Source organism: Mixophyes fleayi, chromosome 2 (genome assembly GCF_038048845.1).
Source record: "Mixophyes fleayi isolate aMixFle1 chromosome 2, aMixFle1.hap1, whole genome shotgun sequence".
NCBI classification, from domain to species: domain Eukaryota; kingdom Metazoa; phylum Chordata; class Amphibia; order Anura; family Limnodynastidae; genus Mixophyes; species Mixophyes fleayi.
In genome coordinates, this window is record NC_134403.1 from 40,219,949 (window position 1) to 40,242,067 (window position 22,119).

Sequence of the window (22,119 nt, forward strand, 5' to 3'; positions counted from 1 at the left end):
GCGACATTTCCTTTACCAAAACAGTGATTTGAACCGAACATTTATGCTAGCATGTTTTACAATAATGCACATCAGCTTAGCTGTAGTTTTAATCCATATTCTTACCACTACCCTTTCAGAAAATTGTTAGTTTGGACTGTCTTGAATATCAACTATTCATTTTAAGGTTTTACTGTAAGATCAGCAGATGCCACAGCAGGCACTTTTGGTGGTTACCTGAAATGACATGCTGCTTGCTTGATTATTAATAAATACAATCACGTTTGTGTTAAATTGACCCAAAAATGTGCTGATCCTTAATCTCCTGTACCAGATCAAGTCATTTTGTTTTTTGTCGTGCTGCCAGAACCACTACTTAAGCTTTGGCTACCAGATGGGTTACCTGACATTCTATGTTAGAATTTGTTAATATGACCCATTAGTATTTGTTCCCTAAATGTTTCCAATCAGTAAGGGTCATGGGATTACAAAGCAGACTGAAACCCTTGAGACTTCGACCACTGTATTTGATGGTTGGGTTAAGGAACTTTTGTGGAAACGCTGTGTTTCTTTTAATCCACTTTTATGTCTTCATCTCCTTAATTTTATAGCTGTTATAGTAGGGATCTTTGTGTACTACTGAGTATTCTTTACTCTAGGAGTGACCTTTGTTGACCACTCCTGTGTGTACTTGTGCACAAATGGAGAAAATCTGCTGTTCATGGAACACAACATCTTTGGCACTGGCTTTGGAGCCCTTTTCTAGTATCATGAGCATTGGCTACTATTTTTCTTACGTTTTCAGAAATCTATTTATTAAGGCACAGTTCACTTCCACAACCCTAAGCAGACACTGATGTATTTAATAGCTTCTGCCTCAAGTAACCCCTTTATAGGACTGATTATCCCGGAAGGCCACACCTTTTCCAGCAAATCCAGTAAATGAATCCAGTGTGTAGAATAAAGACATAGATAAGCACGGTTTTCAGTCTTGGGAAATTTTGAATCTCTGTATGTATAAGGACTTAAATCCATTCACATTTACATCTGATTATCGCAACAGTACAGAGAATTCCAAAAACATTTGCTCAGCTCTGTTACTAACAGTTTCTAGTACATTTGTAATGTATCTTTCTGGTAAAATACATTTCTCTCCCCTTGGGGGACACCGGGACTTTGGGGTATAGGGTAGAGCAGGCGAATGCTGGCACTTTAACTTTTAGTTAACTAAAACTCTGGCTCCACCCCTCTATACCCCACCCCCTGCTAGAGGCCAGTCTAGTTCAAGTGCCCGGCGAAGCGGGCTGTGCACAGGGCTGCTTAGCAGCCAGTTTTCCTTTTTTTTTCTTATTTTATTATTTTAATGACAGCGGAGACTGTGTCTCCGAGTTCTGACAGCCGGCGGCTCGCTGAGCCGCGTAGTCGGCTGTCAGTCAGACTCCTGGCTGCAGGTTTATCCATTTTCCTCTCCCGCGGCTGCGGCCGGCGAGGAGAGTGTGAGGCAGCGATGGGGGAGGTCTGTGGAGCGCACAGCACGGACGGCTGTGCGCTGGCTGCGGGGGGGGGGGGGGGGGAGCGGAGGTGCCGTGTAGGTCCTCCTTGCTGCCTGCTCCCCTTTGCCGATTATCTATCCCTCCATTGGAGCCAGACACAGTCTGTGGTGGCTGGGGTCTGTCCTCCAGGTACAGAGAGCATGCTGTCTGCACATACTGCGTCTGGAGGGTTGGCAGCAGGTAAGTAAACTCTCTCTCAGCATAGTGCTGTGAGAGAGATATTAGAAATCGCAGAAGGTTCTCTGAGCTGGCTGTTTTTTTCCTAAAATCAGTCTGTTTAATTGGTAGAGATAAGAGTTCTATTTTTAGCTCAGGGAACAGGGTCAGGCAAGGGTCACTGTCTCAGTGAGCCCTGCTAGGCTGTGGATTGGTTGAGTTGTTTGTCTGTCTTAGATGTTATCCAGTCCAGAGCTGGGCCCTGAGGGGAGGGGGGGTGGTGTTTTAATCCTCTGCACTTCCCCCGTGGTAGTCCTTCACTCCTCGTGTGTGGATACCTGAATAGGCAGCCATATCTAAAGCTCCTGCTTCTCCCCTTTTCTATCCTGTATACTGTAAGGAAAAGGGTTGGGGTTGGTGTGTTTAGCCTTTTGTACCTTTACACAGTTAGGAGCTTTTGGCTGTATTGCAGGCTCACTTTCTCTTGTAGTTTGTGTGCTGCTTGTTATCTGTATTGTGTGCATTTTACTGTACTGTTTTGTCCCATCTTTGAACATGTCTGAGAGGGAAAAATCTACACGTGGCAGGGCTGGTGCTACTATGTTATGTTTCACCTGTGCTGTATGTCATGTTAAGTTACCGTCTGGGCAGTCAGGAACACAGGCTCTGTGTGTGTCCTGTCGGCCCACGGAGACTACTCCTGGTGAAACAGTGGCTGTCTGTTCAAACACGGAGGAGCCTGCTTGGGCTCGGTCTCTATTTAATACAGTGGAACTGCTTGCTCAGAAGGTACAGTCTCAGGCTGCTCAATCTTCTGATTCTGCTTCCTTAGTTCAAGCTTTGCCTGTTGCTGCTCCAGTGCAGTCTGGAGAACCAGCCTGGGTGCAGGGTCTTGCATCCTCAGTACAGGGTCTGGTAGCGGTCTCTTCCTCCTTGGAGAGGATGATGCAGTCGGTCACTCCGCCTTCACTGAAGTAAACGGAGGCGGGTGGCCGCCTCTTTTCCGGAACATGAATCTGATTCTGATTGTGGTTCCCAGGAAGAGGGTGAGTTACCGCTGGGTTCTGACATAGATGCTGTTTCGTTGGTGGAGGTCCCAGCAGATCGTCAGAGTCTGGAAGAGTTAATTCAGGCGGTGCGTCAGGTACTTGAGATTCCTGGGGACCAAGTGCCTGAAGTTTCTGCATCCTCTTTTTGAAAGACGCAAAAAGAGGGAGGTGGTTTTTCCGGCCTCTCCCCACTTGGAGCAGTTGCTGTTGAAATCTTGGTCTTCTCCAGACAGAAAGTTTCAGGTGACTAAGCGACTGCAGTCATGTTATCCATTTCCTCCTGAGGTTCTCGCTAAATGGGAGACGCTTCCTCAGGTGGATGCAGCTGTGGCGAGGTTGGCAAAGGTAACTACTATTCCTCTGCCTTACCAGGCCACTCTTAAGGATGGTGCACACCGGATGGTTGAGACCGTTCTTAAGTCCATTTATTTGGCAGCGGGTGCTTCTTTGAGGCCTGCTTTAGCATCAGCTTGGGTTAACAAAGCTGTTGATCGCTGGTCGGAACAATTGTCTGAGGGTTTGTTGGTTGGCAGGCCATCCTCTGAATTGATTCTTTTAGTGGAACAGATTCAGAGGGCTACTGATTATTTAGGTGAAGCTGCTATGGAAGCAGGGACGATGGCAGCGCGCATTTCTGCTTCGGCAGTGGCAGCGCTTCGCACTCTCTGGTTAAAGTCCTGGGAGGCGGACGTAGAGTCCAAAAAGGCTCTGGAGTCCATTCCCTTTTCAGGAGGTGTTCTGTTTGGTCCTCAGCTGGATTCCTTTATCAGTCAGGCATCAGGAAGTAAGAGCACTTTCCTCCCGGTTAGTGTTCCCCAGCAGAGGATGTCTAGATTTCGGGCCTTTCGTTCCTTAGGTAGGTCTAGAGGACAGTATTCCTCAGGACAATCCTCCAGAGGTCAGACATCCAACCCTAGAGGTGCTTTGCAGCGGGGACGTCAGGCCTGGTCGGCGCGTCATCCAGCTGCTAGGCCAGCAGACAAACAGTCTGCATGACGGGGATTTTGCTCCTCCATTGTCGTCAGTGGCTGGAGCCCGCCTTCTGCGGTTCAGGGATCGGTGGTGTCATTCCACCACCGATGTCTGGATTCGGGGAGTGGTGAGTCAGGGTTACAGGATCGATCTGCTCGGTCTCCCTCCCAGACGGTTTTTCACCACGGGGCTTCCATCGTGTCCAAGGAAACGGTTGGCTTTAACAGAGGCGATTCAATCCCTTCTGTCGGCCGGAGTGGTTATTCCGGTTCCTCATTCTCAAAAAGGTTTGGGGTTTTATTTCAATCTTTTTCTTGTGACAAAACCCGACGGCTCCTTCAGACCGATTCTCAATCTAAAGGCTTTGAACACTCAGATAAGAGTGCCCAGCTTCAAGATGGAATCTTTACGCTCGGTAATTCTCGGCATGGAACAGGGAGAATTTATGGTGGCTCTAGACATCAAGGATGCATATCTCCATGTGCCCATTTGGAGGGGTCATCAGTCCCTGCTGAGGTTTGCGGTTCAGTCAGAGCACTTCCAGTTTCAGGCTCTTCCATTCGATCTCGCCACAGCTCCACGAATCTTTACCAAGATCATGGCGGTGATGGCTGCTTTGCTAAGAGCCAAGGGGATTACAATCATCTCCTACCTGGACGATCTGCTTCTAAAGGCAGACTCTTCGCAGAAGCTTCTGTTACACATTCAGATGGCAATCCAAACCCTGGAGTTGCACGGTTGGATTATCAACTTCAAGAAATCCAAGTTGATCCCATCACAGCAGATGGTATTTCTGGGTCTTCTATTCGATACCTGTCGGAGACGGGTATTTTTTCCTCAGGACAAGGTTTTAGCCTTACAGGGGATGGTGAAATCCCTGTTGATGGCAAGGAGACCCTCCATTCATTTTGCGATCAGGCTTCTGGGCAAGATGGTATCGTCATTCGAGGCGATCCAGTTTGCTCAGTTTCATGCACGGCAGTTTCAGTTGGAACTTCTGTCGCAATGGAACAAATCTCATCGAAATCTGGTGAGTCAGGTGTTACGCCTATCTCCACAGACGCGCCAGTCACTGATCTGGTGGTTACACAGGCAGAATCTCTCCAGGGGTCGCTTGTTCTCCATTTGGGATTGGATTCTAATTACAACAGACGCCAGTCCAAGCTTCCAATAAATGTCTTGGAACTGCGCGCAGTGTTTCACGCTCTAAAAGGTGCGCAACATTTGCTGCAGGGAAAGCCAGTAAAGACAATGTCACAAAAGTGGCATATCTAAATCATCAGGGCGGCACCAGGAGTCTTCTGGCCATGAGAGAGACTCACAGGATATTTCTGTGGGCAGAAGCTCACGTTTCGGCAATCATGGCCGTGTTCATTCCCGGAATAGAAAATTGGGAGGCAGACTTCCTAAGTCTGCAGACTCTACACCCAGGGGAATGGTCTCTCCATCCGGAGGTGTTTCAACAGTTGGTGATGAAATGGGGTCAACCGGATGTCGACATGATGGCATCTCGGTTGAATCACAAAGTTCTCCACTACTGTTCCTGTGCAAGAGATCCCGGGGCAGTCGCGGTAGACGCTATGTCGGTGCCTTGGAAGTACCGCTTAGTGTACCTTTTTCCTCCGATAGCCATGCTTCCTCGAGTACTGCAAAAGGTGGAGAGAGGGTGTTCCAGTGCTTCTGGTAGCGCCGGATTGGCCGCGCAGAGCTTGGTACACCGACGTGCTCTTCATGGCAGGAGGTCGGTCGTGGCGGTTGCCAATTCGCTCAGATCTTCTAACTCAGGGTCCCTTTTGTCATCAGGGTTTGCATCGTCTGGCTTTAACGGCGTGGCTGTTGAAGCCAGGATCTTAAGAGCTAAGGGTTTTTCGAGACGGGTGGTTCAGACCATACTTCGTGCTCGAAAGCCGGCTTCAGCCAAAATATATCATCGTGTTTGGAGGACATATATTGGTTGGTATGAAAAGGAGTATCCTACATCTTCTTTTCGTTTGGCCAGGTTACTGAGGTTCCTGCAGGACGGCTTGGATGCAGGTTAGCGTCTTAATTCTCTTAAGGGTCAGGTGTCAGCTCTTTCAATTTTCTTTCAGAGAAGACTTGCTGTTATACCTGATGTGCAGACTTTCATTCAGGGTGTTCTTCATGTTCAACCTCCTTATATTCCTCCGGTTCCACCATGGGATTTGAATTTGGTATTGAGGGCTTTACAGCATCCTCCATTTGAGCCTTTGAATTCAGTAGATTTCAAGTTTCTTACTTTGAAAACGGTTTTTCTTTTAGCCATTTCAACGGCACGCAGAGTTTCAGAGCTTGCGGCTTTGTCTTGTAAGTCTCCTCTGCTAGTTTTTCATGAGGATAGGGCAGTTCTTCGAACTAAACCACCCTTCCTTCCAAAGGTTGTTGTTTCCACTTTTCATCTGAATCAGGATATTGTCATTCCGGCTCTAACTGATTCCTCGTCTTCTGATAACGATGATTCTATTCGTTATCTTGATGTTGTTCGTGCTTTGAGAATTTATGTTAAAAGATCGCAGAAGTTTCGTAAAACTAAGGATCTTTTGATTCTTTATGATGCTCACAAAAGAGGCTGGCCAGCTTCTAAGGTGACCATTGCTAGGTGGATTACGGCTGTTATCCGCCAGGCTTACAACGGGGCTGGGGAGCCTGTCCCTGCTAATCTGCGGGCGCATTCTACAAGATCTGTAAGTGCTTCCTGGGCGGCACGCCATGGTGCCTCCAGTGAACAGTTGTGTAAAGCGGCCACGTGGTCTTTTGTACACACTTTCACAAAGTTTTACAGATTTAATGTGTTTGCCTCTAGGGATGCAAGTTTCGGGCCGTTTCTTCTGAGCGTTCCCTCCTGTGAGACAGCTTTGGGATGTCCCCAAGGTCCCGGTGTCCCCCAAAGGAATGTGAGAGAAAATGGGATTTTTATACTTACGTAAAATCCGTTTCTCTTAATCCGTTGGGGGACACCGGGACCTTGGGCTATAGGGTAGAGCAGGCGAATGCTGGCACTTTAACTTTTAGTTAACTAAAACTCTGGCTCCACCCCCTCTATACCCCACCTCCTGCTAGAGGCCAGTCTATGTTTAACCAAGCCCGCAGAAAGGGAGATAGAGAGAACCAAAGAAAAGAGAATAAACTTAACACAACTTTTCTTTGGTTCTCTCTCTCTCCCTTTCTGCGGGCTTGGTTAAACATAGACTGGCCTCTAGCAGGAGGTGGGGTATAGAGCGGGTGGAGCCAGAGTTTTAGTTAACTAAAAGTTAAAGTGCCAGCATTCGCCTGCTCTACCCTATAGCCCAAGGTCCCGGTGTCCCCCAACGGATTAAGAGAAACGGATTTTACGTAAGTATAAAAATCCCATTTCTACATACAAAGGAGTTCTCTCATGTAAGTTCAATTTTGCTTTAGATGTGCGTACTTTTTACAATGCCGCTGCTTTAAATTAGCAAGAGGTGCAGATATGAAGTCAAGCAAAATAGCTCTTTGAAGAGTTATACTATAGGACATGTCCACACCAGACATAAAGGAAAAATTATTTTACATTTATTTTGAGAAATGACTGGAATACTCTTAGAACTAAAAAAACAATAACTAGACTAAATTTCTATCAGTAGAGGGTTCTGTTTCCTAATTGCCTATTTGGTGTTTCTTTCAGGAAGTGGGAATGCCTGCAGATTACGTCAACAAACTGGCCCGAATGTTCCAAGACATTAAAGTATCTGAAGATTTAAACCAGGCATTCAAAGAAATGCATAAAAACAATAAGTTGGCACTTCCAGGTAGGAGTTCTGTATTTAACCTGCAGACGTGACTTATGTTTCTTGGCTTTATACAATATGCATCCTGCAGAGTAAGCTTCCAATTGAACACTACATAAATCCTTTGTAACCGATTTGTCTTAACTGTCAGTAATGTTCAGCTAAACGGTGGCAACATTCTGGATGTGAACATATATATTACTGTCTGATGGTCTGTGTTGTTTGGTGACAGCATAATGGAATATTAGAGTGGTGGCTACAGACACTGTGACTTCATACAGACATATCTTCTGCTTTTATCATTAACCCAGTACTGTTTTTTTATTTGTATTCATTCTTTGTCATCTCAGCTGATTCTGTGAATATTAAGATTTTAAATGCTGGCGCATGGTCGAGGAGCTCAGAAAAGGTCTTTGTGTCCCTCCCCACTGAACTGGAGGACCTCATCCCTGAAGTGGAGGAGTTCTACAAGAAGAACCACAGTGGTAGAAAGCTACATTGGCATCATTTGATGTCTAACGGCATTGTGAGTATTGTGTTTGTGTGTAGTCTAGTACCTCAGTCTTATTAAGAACAGGTGTGCCATATTTGTGAGAGGGCAGGGGAGGTTAGGAAATAGTTGGATAAATAGGTCACATGGGGAACAGGGGTTTGTGGTGGGAGTTAATGGGTAAGGGTTTACAAACCACAAAAAATACCAAATCTACAATATAAATCTAGATCAAGCTAATAGCCATCTTCAGTTTCCAAGTTGGCTAAAGGGGAGAGCTGGATTTGTTGGCATTTGACCGACATTATTTGATGGGGTGAAACATGACTGGGCTGCTAATATATTCATTGCTGTATTCTCTTCACAACCGAGAGAGCGGAAATGTGGAGGGCTATGTTTGTTTGGTAGAAGTGACAGTGAGTGTGACGGATGATTGGAGCATGTGATGGTGATGAAACCATGTAGGTGCTGCTCCAAACAGATAAGGACGGACACAGGGCGGTACTACCATTGGTGCAACAGGTGCAGTGCACCGGGGCCCATCGATATAATGGGGTCCCGTTGCATGGCTCAGGGTCGGGCCCCGGTTCCCTCCTCCCTGCATCGGAGCCCACAGCTCGTTAGTTCCGCTTCTGATCGGACAAAATAATTGTTGGAGTATGTTATAAGCCCCTTTGTATAAATGAGGATGAGTCTCTGCGCCAACCACTGACAGACAAGGTAGCAGAACTGGGAAATGTTGTCATTGTAGGGGATTTTAATTAGCCTGAAATTGATTGGTTCAATGGGACTTCTAGCACTGGAAAGGGGCAAATGTTTGTAGGCTTTCTGTGGGACAATTCCACGGGTCATTTAGTAGAAACTACAATTAGAAAATGTTCTGTTGTATCTTGTAATCTTAAGCAATCATTAACGAATGTTCAAATCAAGGTGAGGCTGGGAAATGGTGATCATATTGTAGTCTACTTTACTTTAAGCGATAGGGAAGAAGTGCATGTTGGTTTGACAAATCCTCTTAAGGCTGAGGTCATCATTTCGACTCTGACTGGGGTGACCCACCATAAATGGAAGTCCTTTTAAACCGATTTCAATGAACTGCATTTGCTAATTTATACAATTGGAGAGAATGCAACAAGAGTTGCCCAAAAAAAAAAACTGGATTGGCTAAAAAAAGAAAATGAAAAGCAGGTTACTAAAGAGAACAAGTCCAATCCCTAAAATTAATGTATGTATGTCAATAGAAAAAAGGACACTGAAAGATTATGTTGCTCCTCTGAAAAATGAAAATAACAGTTTGGTGACAAGTGAGCAGTGAAAATGCATTGTTCTACCCCTGTGTATACAAAGGAACATGTTGATATGTTGTATGATAATTCTGCAGACGCCATATCAAAAACGTACATACTGGCTGACCAAAATCTTGGTCCAGAAAAGCTTAAAACAATTTAATGTGAATAAATCGCCTGCACCAGGTGGCTTTTATCTGTGTTTAAGCAGAGAAATTGTATGACACAAAGGCACCAGTTGCTGCTAGAAGTAGAGATTTAATCTCCAAGTACAAAAATGGGTTCTGTACGGTAAGAGCTGTGAAACTCTGAAATGTGCTTCCATACGAACTGGTATTGGGAGACACTACAAAAATTTAGGAAACAAACTAAAGAAAATGTACAGGGCTATTGTTATTAATAACATACTATTGTCCAATTTGCCATTATGCGGTTAGGATTGATTTTTATCCCTATTAAGGCCTATTACACTCTGCTATACAAGATGTTTTTTTGGAGGAAGTAGGGTTTTGTGGATGAAAAGTTGAACTTGAAGGTTTAACTTTTTAACCTAAATAACCATGGCCCATCTTTTATTTCTTTTATGTTATTTTAATACACCAAAGTAAAAAAAAAAATGATTTGTGGAACATGAACAAAAATACTACTATAATACAATTAAATGCTGCTGTTATATCTTGCAGATAACATTTAAGAATGAAGTAGGTCAGTACGACCTGGAGGTGACTACATTTCAGCTGGCGGTTTTGTTTGCCTGGAACCAAAGACCTAAAGAGAAAATAAGTTTTGAAAACCTCAAATTGGCAACTGAATTACCTGACGCAGAGCTGAGGAGGACTCTGTGGGTACGTGTCCATGGTTTACTGGTAGCAACAATCAAGTACATCATTCTTGTTTGCATTTTCTCCTGTATGTTGCACTGTATTTTATTGCAATGAATGGATGGCTTTAAATGATCTCATGATTTTGTGCATTAATGCCTGCCTTGGGAAATGTTAATGTATTGTTCTGTTAATCTTTTTTTTAGTCTCTAGTAGCTTTTCCAAAACTGAAACGGCAAGTTTTATCCTATGAACCACCAGTAAACTCCCCTAAAGACTTTACAGAGGGAACCTTGTTTTCTGTGAACCAGGAATTCAGTTTAATGTAAGTGGTTTAAGATTTCTTGATATTTTCCCACTGGGTAGATTTGATTTGTTTGTTTGAATTCTCGTTATATGCTTATGTAAATAAAGCAACACGTAGCGCTGTTTTGTAAAATGTAATATTTATCATCGTTTATTAGCGCCAGTCTGTCGGCATACAGGTTCATGAATACGTTAAAGAAAACACCTCAATACACACAAGTGTAATAACAAATACAATCAAGTATAATAGCCGACGTGGTACAAAACCCAAGTATGAATAATGCTCCAGCAATTACACGTAGCACAAAACTATTACTCATTTCGTGTGTGAGTAAAGACAATCAGAGCATTGAAAAAGAATTCCGAGTAGGACATCACAGGGGCAAATAGTCAGACATGAGACATAGGGTAGAGAGGTCCCTGCCTGTGACAGCTTAATCTCACATTATTTATTAGTCACTTTAGCACTAAGGGCTAAAGTGACGTTTGTAATTATTCTAATGGGAATATTTTTAAGTTCGCCATAGTGGACACCGCTTCTCTTCCTTTCTTAACCTAAACTGACTGGTAGAATAAGGGATTGTTTGGGGGGTTTTTTTACATTGATTTTCCTTGCCTTTGGTATATAGAGTTTTAGAAGCTGGGTCTTAATCATACCTATGAAGTATCTCTCTGTTGTCTTCTCCCAGCTTGGTATCCCCCTTCCCCTTTGTTTCCTTCTCTCTCCATTCTGCGGGAGTCTTGGATGCAGGTTGCCTGCTGGAGGATGGTGGAACCTGGTGATTTCTGTGTGCTCGGCACTGTGTACTCCTATCTTATATATATATATAAGCCTAGCGGCGTGTGTGTGTGTGTGTGTGTGTGTGTGGAAAAAAGGATTTTCTCAGGAAGGGCTAATCCAATTGACCTGAAATTTGGTATACTGACATTATTTGACAAAATAATTATAATAGTGAAGTCAGTTAACTTCCATCATCCCCCCTTCCCCCCGTGGGAGGGGTGGTAAAGGCTAAATTTACCAGTTGAGGGCTCAAACTCTTGACCGTGTGTGTATTTATTTACCAGAGCCTGTGTTTGCTCATGGACAATTGTATGTCGCATTTTCACGAGTACAGAGAAGCAGTGATGTGAAAGTGCAGGTTATGAATACTGCCCTTCAAGGAAGACTGATTGAGCACAGCGATAAGGTGTTTAGCAGAAACGTTGTGTATCGAGAGGTTTTAGAACAGTAAGACGATGGAGATTAAGCATGTGGCGATGAAGATGAAAGATGAGGTGATGGAGAAGAATGATGAGGTGGTGACATGTGGACAAAACCACGTTAAAAAAGGGCGCTTGCGTCGGGAAGTAACGCTCTTCCCCTGAGGAGGCCTGGCCTAGCCCCAAATGCATGACCAGAACCTTTTTAACACCTTAAGTAGCTTGATTTGACTAGAATGCATGAGTATCATGCACGGGTTAACTTGTAGCAAATATTGCACAAGTTATAATGTAGCCAGGGTTCTTCTGCACATCCTACTCTGCTCCGCTGGACTGTCTGTGAAATGTAATGGAAGTGGCGAGGAATCCTCATTTAGTTGCCTCAGCTGCACAGTACAACATCTTTTTACCCACAGAAGGGTGGACACAGATGTGTTGTATTCCAGCCAGGCAGGGCACTGCATAGAGAACTTCTCTCCTTTATGACCCCCTGCTTCCATGTTTATTCCAGTTCCCTGCACTAAGCCGTTTTGCTTTTTTTCCTTATTTTATTTATGTATGATTATTGAGCGTTGGCTTTGTCTGTCCACTGAAGCATGGAAAAAGGGGTGCTTTGCAACCCTGCAAGATGTTGATTACTTCCCCCCCATCTTTGTACTTTGCCACAACTGTAAGTTAATTGGACCCACCTACGTGGAAGAGGGAATACCACTGCTGTGATTCCAGCAGCAAATCCCGTACTTGCATCCCAGACACAGTGTCACGGGCAAGGATGGCTGTATGCACCCTATTTTTTTCTTCGGTGGCCTGTCTGTCATGTAAACAGCCTGCTGATTAAGCGGTTTGTCTGTCATGCCAGCAGCCTGTTGCCCTTAAGCCTCATACCCACTGACGTTTTATTAAAAGTATTTTAAGCATGGTTTTTAAAAGCATCAAGAAAACTACAGTGATCTCTAAAACACTAGTAACAATGCATTTTTTGGGGGAGCAAAACACCAGATGAAACTACCTGCAGGGCATTCAGGGGTCCCCGCTATACCACATTCACTGCCCTGCAGTCCAAGGCAGCACTCTTCCAGGGGAGAAGCCTCTTCAGTTGTTTCCTGCCTCCCAATTCATGCAGGGAAGGCCATGACAGACATAAATATTGGAACCCACAATGAGTCTTTTCAGTTCATTATAGACCTGTCAACTGGGGTCGCTAGCGTCCATTATCCCACTCATTGAAGTGTCGTCCTGTTAAATTTTTGAAGTGTTTCAGATACGCCGGTAGTGGACACCTCCTTGAGTGCAGAGAACCTCTTCTGGTTCTCCCCTGCCCCCTTTCTCTCTCCACGTTGCTTCACTGGCTCCCTTATGTACCTGATTCTGTTTACCCTCCCTTAGGGTGTAAGCTCGTATGAGCAGGGCCCATCTTCCCTCCTGTCTCCATACCTGTTCTTCTGCTCCGTCTCTACTGTATTTGCCTGCCTGGAGTTTCTGAAGTACTGGTACTTTGTGTTTATTGTTCTGTACTGTTTTACCCTGTATAGTCTATTGTTTGTACCATGTACAGCGCTGCGGAAACCTTGTGGCGCCTTACAAATAAACGATAATAATAATAGGCTACCTTCAGGGCAACTCAGGACAGCACACCCAGAGCAGAGCTGATACATCTGACTTTCTATATCAAGGATGCATTATCTTATGTCAAAAAGATGGCCTTGGATGAGAAAATGATGCACAAGGTCCTGTGGCTAAAATCTTGGGCAGCAGACAATACAATAAAGCCAACAACCATGCATTACATTTAGGATAGGCCTTTTTCAGGTCTGAGGGGTAAAAGATAATTGAAAACGCCTTTGTCAAAGGAAGTTGTACTTCTAGTCTTCAAAATGGATAGACACCAAATCCTCGTGCCTCAGCAAGTGTTTCTGACTGCCAGCTGAGTCCCCTGTTCTTAGAGGGGGTAGTGGTAAACCTCCTCTTCAGTCTCTTTCTGTGTCCACCCCCATAATATACCAGCCAGTGCTTTTGAATGTCCTTATGTGATCTGCCAGAGGCCTGGAGCACAGGAAAGCCTTTCATTCTACAGGGGTTACTGAATACCACAGTCATCTGTCCTGTCTCGGGGAATCACCTGGGATTTTATTCCAATCCCTTTATTGATGCCGGCAGAAACAATCCTTTAACTTTTAACCCCTCAGCAAATTCCTTCCCTGTGGATGAAGGGTGTATATTTATCTAGGAGAACCATCAATGCTTCAGCAGTTTTGCTTTCCATGGTGCACAATTTTGAATGCTCCCCTTTGGCTTGTCTTCATCATTGTTGGTCTTGCCAAGGTCATGACCAATCTTGTTATGCCATAAGTTCATAATTATCCCATATTTGGAAACAACCCCAATGAATGCCTAGCTCATGGAGCTGATTATTCAACATCTCAAGCTGACCATGGCTGGGTTAAAAACAGACAAGTCTCTGGTATCATCGACCTTCATGTTATTCCTGGGCTTTTTTTTCGACACTGGCAACAGAGCATATTCCCTCTGTTCTATATGTTTAATAATTCCACATACTCTCCATCTTCAAAGCTCACTATAGTGCTCATGGTAAAGACATCTAAAATCAACTCTGAAGTCCCACACAGCTATTTCCCAGGGTTGTAGGAAGTGGATGGGACTGATCCTACTGTTTAGCAAATGGTCCCCACAAATGCCCACCTTCGAAGCAGTGTACCTTCACCTCTGGGTCAAGGGATATGGTCTTTTCTCGATTCTTTCTTATCCATCATTGTCTTGGAACTTTGGGCCATTTATCTGGCATTGAGCACCGAAAGGTCACTCCTGAACGGGTGATTTGTTGCAGCCACCTCGTCAGTCTACATCCCAGGGGTAATCAACTTGGATTCATACTTTTGAGATCGCCAGGACCTTGACCCAATGAATGGTCCCTTCATCCTGAGGTTTTCAGGATTATTAGCTAAGGCTGGGATGAGAACAGGTGTCCAAAAATCATTTGTGAGGGGATATGTCGAATGGACAGGTAGTAGAGTGGTAGAAGAAAAGGATAGAGACTTAATTTACGTTTCTGGGATATAGTGAAGAGAACGTACCTGATGGTGCAGGAAAGGAATTGAGTAAGTTATTACTATGAAAATATATTTCATATGGGATCTTCTTGAAGTTGGAAGCAAGCTCTTGAGCAGTGATGCTTTACAGAGGGGTTGGTGTGGAAGGGTTGAAACGAGATTTATTGAAGAGGCATTTAGGGTTAGAAGCCCAAGTGCCTATGAGTGATTGAAAGTATATTTGGCAGTGTCATAAGCATTTTGGTAGGAGTAGTAAATATTAGTATGTTTTAAGGATGTCATCAGAAGTATGAGACTTTCACCAGTGACGTTCTAATTTGTGGGAGAGTTTTTGAAGGCGGCACATTTTGTGTGCCCGTCTGAGATGTGGTCGAAGCTAAGAAGAGTGTTTTTGAAGCCACTTGATCAGTGGCTGTTGCTATGATGTGGTTAGGATGTTGGACTGCCAGGTCAAGATGGGAGAATGTTGAAATTGGTGAGAGAAGTTGTTACACATTGGTGAAAGTTGTTGAAAATTTACAGAGCTTCAATTTCTGTAGGTATGAGGAGGCTTGGTTGAGTTAAAGCAGTTAAAGTGATGGAGGAGATCTTGCAGGTAATTAATTAGCTGATGGTCTGAGAGATGGAAATGAATGTAAAGAAATTACATAAAAGATCTTGAAAGTGACTTAAACGGTCTTGTTTGTTCTGACAGGTTGGGGATAAGCTATAGAGGAATAGTAAGAGACTATTTGTTAAACTTTAAGAGATTTGAAAGGGGTTTGAAAATGAGCTGCAAGAGACAAAAGCAAATGGAAAAAAAAAAAAAAGTGATCTGCAGCCGCTCCATTCAGTTGCTCCTTGGTAACTTAACCTTGTTCTGAAGATCCTACATGCTACCTCCTATGTGAGTCCTCTGTTCTGTCTCCTTGTCCTTCCTCCCTTTGCAAATGTCTGGTTTTTCTTGGCTGCTGTCTTGGTTAGGCATAGCTCTGACCTGATTTGCGTCCCACATTTCACGAGGACAAAATGGTTCATTCAAATGGTGTCTTCCTTTAAACCATGGGTCTTTGGGAGACAGCTCAGCAGAGCAGCAACATTGTCATCCATACATAATTTTTCCAAGTTCTACAATGTGGATTTTAACTCTTCTGGGAGCGTTAAAATGTTATTTAAGTGTTTCTTCCTCTCAGCAAAAACAGTTATCCAAATTTCTTCCTATATAAGATGCTTCATACCTATAGTGTGCAGTAGCAGGCTTTTATTTACCTTTCATATGACCATGTATTTGAGTCACTGCCCTTAGACTTCTTCAGTAATGCACGTTCCTAGCTCTCAACAGGTGTCAGAAAACATTGGAGAAACAATCCACTTACATGGTAAATGAATTATCGTTATCTCCTTTCCTTACCACTAGTAAAGTTATATTCTGCTAGTAAAGTTATATTCTGCATGGCACTACATTTGTAAGAGCAATTTTGACATTTATCCAAGCAAGACCAATAAATAAAAGGTACTGCCAAAGTCTTGGCAGCATCCCTGACAATTGCCAGTAATTCCAAATAAATCAATAACCCAAGTATACAATCCTCTTGTCAATAATTATACAATTGTTACAACTTAATATGGTTTTCTTCTTTTAGAAAAAATGCAAAAGTTCAAAAAAGAGGAAAGATCAATTTAATTGGACGGTTACAGCTGACCACTGAGAGGATGAGGGAGGAAGAGAACGAAGGCATTGTGCAGTTGCGGATACTGAGGACACAGGTATGTGACATCTTCTGTGTTTTGTACATAGCTGTAGAAATCCATACTCGTGTTTTGCATTGTGTTTATTGGGTAACCACATTGCTCAAATTGGCAGCATGAACATTCATTTAATGTAATTCAAAACTAGTACTGAAAAACTAACTAATCCAAATCAGTTAAGTAACCTGGTTTAATCTTTTGTCTCTATGTAAAAAATCTTTTTTTATTTCAAAATCTGTTTTCTCTATAAATAGTCATCCTACTGAACTTAACTTACTTGACTGATTTAAAGAGGGTGGGCCTTGTAATCTTATTCTACTCCGAATTGGAGGCATCGACCTTTATATTTAAATGTTTTATTACTGTGAGGTGCCATCATCTCTGCAAGCTCAATAATCTTTCTGAGGACAGAGCAACGTTATGATAACATTGTCAGAATCCATGACTGGTGAAGCTCAGTAACATTGTACTAGACCAGCGGTTCCCAATGTGTGCAGGGGTGCCGCGACCAGCCAGTGGGAAAAAATAAAAAAACTTGCCAATCCACGCGCCGCCTGGGACCCAGCATCCTCCTCTCTTCCACAGCGCGCCCGACATTCAGGGACAAGCTGCGGGAGAGAGGAGGATGCTGGTACCCGGGCGACGCGCATATTGGTAAGTTTTTGTTTTTTTAACTCGTTATGTTTTTTTGACCCAGCTACTTCTAACACAGGACTGCTCGGTAATTATTTGGAGGGGTGCCTTGAAAAAAATTACGGAGTCACTAAGGGGTGCCACAAACTTCAAAAGTTTGGGTACCACTGTACTAGACTATCCTTCTTTTTTTAAAAATTTTATGTAACATCCGTCATTTTCTTTCTAGGAGGCTATTATTCAAATCATGAAGATGAGGAAGAAAATTACTAACGCTCAGCTCCAAACGGAACTTGTAGAAATTTTGAAAAATATGTTCTTGCCACAGAAAAAAATGATAAAGGAACAAATTGAATGGCTTATAGAACACAAGTACATCCGAAGAGACGAGTGCGATATCAACACCTTCATATACATGGCATAATGCGGAGAGCCTGCCTGACCCATCTGGGTAACCCGAGTGCTGGAAGCCGGCCATGTCAAATATTTATGCTGAAAGCGAACTCATTCTGGACTTTTGTATTGCATAAATATTCCAGTCCCCCTGCCTTACCTTACTAAAGGACAGAAGTATATTGCCAATGTCGTTCTGCCAGCATGACAGCATTTTTCACATCGCTTCTACTAGCATGCTGTTTTAATGGAAAAATCGTTTTGGAAGAACTTGTGAGCTTGTAAAGTAGGTTTAATTTGTTCCAACCAGAGAATCTAAGCGTTCTTTTTTGTTTGTTTTTTTTTGTTTAACAATATCTATTTGCCCCAGGGGAGGGGAAATCACAATTTCCTGCACTGATACATTTGCTGTTACTGTTGGACTTTGTTTATATAAAAAGAAAATGCCAAAAACAAAATACCCCAAATAGCACTTTCATATCTCTTAAGTATTGCATTAATTTAACATATGCTAATGTTCGTTCCTGCACAACATTTGTGAAGCTTTTATGCATATCATTAATCTGAAACAGGTTTGGTATTAATGAGTGGACATGTTGACTTGTAAGCACTGCTTTTACTGTTGATTTTTAAAGGTGTGATCAATGTAAGGATGTCTTGTAGGGGCACAGAGTAGCCAAGTCTAGAAGTTCTAACCACAAAAAGAATCTCTCATCCCATGTTCTATCCTCTCCTCTCATTGGTTATTTGGAGTAATACAATTGGACAGCCAAATAGAATGATGCATATTACGAGGCACTAAACAGGCGAGGGAAAAGGTGAGAAGGTGTATTCCTAAAAAAAAGTGCACAATATTTTTTGAAAATGTATTATGGAAGAATCAGCAGAATTTAATAAGTATTAGCAAAAGCAAAATGGTAATAATTAGAATTGGGTAAGTGACACTTTTTACCTTTTTTTAAAGGATTATTTCACCTTCCTAAGTTTGAGACCTACTTCTACAGCAGAGACTGCCAACAAAAAGATACTGCATATGATGCATTTGTATATACATACGTCTAGATATCTGCTCATGTATCTAGTTATATATTTTGTGTATTAATCTTTACATATACTCACACATCTGTGTGTATCATAGATAGATATCTATCTATCTCTCTCTCTACACTTTGTACATATGTATATGTGTGTGTTTGTACATACTCAGAATTTTCTCAAAGCCAACACAATCATCTTTAGGATGTATATCTAAATAAATGAAATATTTACACCTGATATTTTTATATAGTTTTAAACTTCATTTTCACATAATTATTTCCGAACGTTGTTATTCTCTTTATCCATTCAGGTGTCTTCGTGGCCTCGTTAACCACACCTCAGCTGAAAGAATGTTTTATGTTTAATTACATTTCTTCCTCTAAAAATAATGTGATGATGCCGATGTTTATACATAGATGTGCACAAGTGGACTATTATACACCACAGCGTTATATAATGATCTCTTCGAGGGCAATGTAATACAGTGAGGGTTATAAACGAACATCGCTCAAATCTGCTATAAGACCATAGCAATCAATCAGCAATTAGATTTGTGGGTCTACGGAATGTTAGAGAATGGCAGCAAATGTCATGTTTATTGAGTTTTTGGGCAGACTTTCAAGCATTGTTGGTAAATAATCCTCAGTGTTTTGTTAACATAGACTCCTCTCACCCTCTCACACAGGTTCAGTTGAGTCAAAAAATAAAAACAATTGCTGATGGGAATACAAACACACATTGTGTGACTAGTCCTGACACTAAACACCGTACTTCTGAGCATTAAACGTTGACATATATAAAAAATGCAGGTCACCAGACAACACTACATACAGGCATGCCAGAAACCGGCCTTGTAGGGATCAATTAGTTCAGTGTGCTGAACACATTAAATATTATTTAGAAAATTTAATTTTCTTAATGAAAATGTTCCTTCAAACAGGATATGGTTTTGAATTTATATCCATATCATTAAAACTGCCAATGTATTAAGATAATTTGAGGAAATCGGACTCCTTTTAATGCGATTTATTTTAACTGGTCAGGAGCTATGTTTAAATTTGTGCTCTATAGATGTGTCCACACTTTGGTACCTCATCTGTCAAAGCGTGGCAAGCCATAACGCTTCACATGAGTGTTAAACCGAATCAGTAAAATAGCACACGGCGTATTACATGTATGTATTTGTGTATCCAGACTATATCTAAATTATTCACGACTGTAGACTTGAATTAGCAATTGTGTGTATATAAAACAGTGATCCAAAACAGACATTTTCTACACACAGTTGCATCACAAACATGCATGTAAAATGCGAGCCTCAAAATATTGTGTATTTGGTTATGTCGTGTTAAGACAAGTGCAACTCGACATAATGGTTAGATGGCGGCCACATCAAGTTATGCTTTATTTCAGTCATCCTGATGATGATGATCGAAGTTTTGTGTTTAAAAATGAAAACAATCATCTGACCCCCCCCCCAAAAAAAAGTGAGGCGCTGTTTAACCCACACAGGACAAGCCTTCTTGCACTTCCTACTAGCTTACAAGAATAGGTATCTGTTTTCTGTAGGACTTGTCACACAAGTGCAGTGACATTCATTCTATCAATGTGCAGCTCATGTGACTGTTTATTCTAGTGTCCTTTTAAAAGGCCTCAACAATGTGCTTCTGTCCTTTAATGATTTCTTCAAAACAATTTTAATTATATACTAAGATCCTACAAATAGGAAATAAACTACCAAAAATTTGAATTTGCTGTATTATTTTGGAATATCTATAGTCACAGCAATTCATAGTTAAAGTGTCCCAGAGAAGTTCTTAGACGTATTTTGTCATTTGTGATCAGTTCAACACTTCTAATATAAAGGTGTTAAATCAATACTACCTGTTGGGCTGAACGTTAGCGAATAGTGAAACTTTGACAGATTTGTACCATTGTGTTGAGATGTAAAAATAAACCAACATGACAATTGGTATTTAATGGAATGCTCTACTGTGAATTTCATTTTGAATCTTCATTCTATTTGCCATGTCCCTGTGGCCTATGTCAAACAGCTATCGAACGTATCATTGATAATGTATTAATTGTCCTCATTGTGGAATTATGAAGACTATTTTTTACAATGCAATTTTCCAAAGGAAAGCTGTTCTAGTCTAAAAGTTATGATGGTTTAAATTTTTACTGTGAGTTTAATTGGTTCTCCCCATGTTTATAGTTGTTCTCTGTACAGTGCTGCGGAATTAGTGGCGCTATATAAATAGATGATTCTTTTAGGGTGTGTCGCACGAATGAATTTTGTGCAAGTAACAGTGACTCTGCCAAATGTAACTAGTTGCATCTGAACAATGGTACAAATGTGCGATAATGTGTCATTGATTGCAAGGGTTATTGTTGCGAACTATATTGTACACTTAACAGTTTACATTCAGTCTTGGCAAAGTTCAAACAGTTGTGTACATGGGAAAGCTATACCCTATCGCTAATGACCTCTACATCGGTAATGGTGGAAGATGCTACATTTAAATAACTGTTTAAATAAATCACTAAGTTTCTTTAATGAACATACCATGATAGCATCAGCTTAAAGTCTGAAATGATGTACTGTATAACATGCTACCCCTTTCTGAAGGTATTCTGATTTTTTTCAATGTGACATTGTGTATGTCGAAATATAATGTGGGTGCAGGCATTTATGACTATGGGGAATTTTTCAATATATTAAACTTGTCATCCCCCCACCCATCCCACCCTCTCTCAAAAAGACTTGTAAAGCGTGTGAGTACTTTGGGAACTGGAAAATGTGCACCACCTATTTTTAATATGTTGGATGTATGACTGTACAAGAAAGGAACAAAAAAAATTGCCTTGAACCCTACTCTCAGCACCCATGAAAGATTAGCTGCTCAAATTGTCTTCCGCTTTGTTTATTTCAATATTGTCTGTAGTTTTTAAAACTTGCAAATCATGCATTCATTTTACGAATGACCTAATGAAGTTTTTGGGGTTTTTTCTTTCTTTCCCCCTCTTTACAATTTTTTTTTTTTCTGAAACTCTTTATTGACTTTATAGTCTTTTTATTGTGCAAATTTTATCAATACAAAAGTGAGGCAGGTTTATAAAGTTTTACAGAATGTTTCCTATCCTAAAAAAATTGGCTGAGAACGCAGTCTGTGTAAACGGGTGCCAGGTGACCTCTGTGAAACTGTGACACGCTTTCTTGTATGCACACTATTTGTAGTCTTTGAGTGTTGGGAAAAACATGATTAGTTTGTAAATATATATATATATTTAGTACAGTATTTACAATTTTTGAATGTGTGCCACTACAAAAAGATGGAAAATGCTGTGCAGTCTCGACATGAAGCAGTTCTGTGTGGCGGTTCAGCAATGTACTGCTTTCTGAATTTTATTTTTTAAGTTGTATAATTTATTTTCCTTCCAAATAAAAATAAATTGATTAAAGTCTACTTGTATCAAGTTTACCTTTTTGTTACGCTTTTTGTCGAAATACCAAATAATTCCAATTTTTAATGAAGTGGGGCTAGTAGGGTAATATTGTTGTATTCTCTACTTGCCAAAAAAATAACATTGTTTATTTAAAAGAATGTACAAGTACAACTTTTATTATAGATCAGTTGATTTACTTGTGTTTTCTCTGTCTCTCTCACTCTCTCTCAAGT

The 22,119-nt window shown here is 41.7% G+C and overlaps 1 protein-coding gene across 2 annotated transcripts in view; it reads left to right on the forward strand.

Moving 5' to 3' along the window:
- Positions 1-21,906, forward strand: part of CUL5 (cullin 5) — a 46,474-nt gene extending 24,568 nt beyond the window's left edge. For both annotated transcript variants that reach the window (XM_075198835.1, XM_075198836.1), the window contains exons 14-19: positions 7,374-7,497; positions 7,827-8,002; positions 9,936-10,097; positions 10,280-10,398; positions 16,270-16,393; positions 17,238-21,906. In XM_075198835.1, the coding sequence (XP_075054936.1) occupies positions 7,374-7,497; positions 7,827-8,002; positions 9,936-10,097; positions 10,280-10,398; positions 16,270-16,393; positions 17,238-17,432 (900 nt within the window). In that variant the 3' untranslated portion in view covers positions 17,433-21,906. The remainder of the gene's footprint in view (positions 1-7,373; positions 7,498-7,826; positions 8,003-9,935; positions 10,098-10,279; positions 10,399-16,269; positions 16,394-17,237) is intronic.
- The last annotated feature ends 213 nt before the right edge of the window (positions 21,907-22,119 follow it).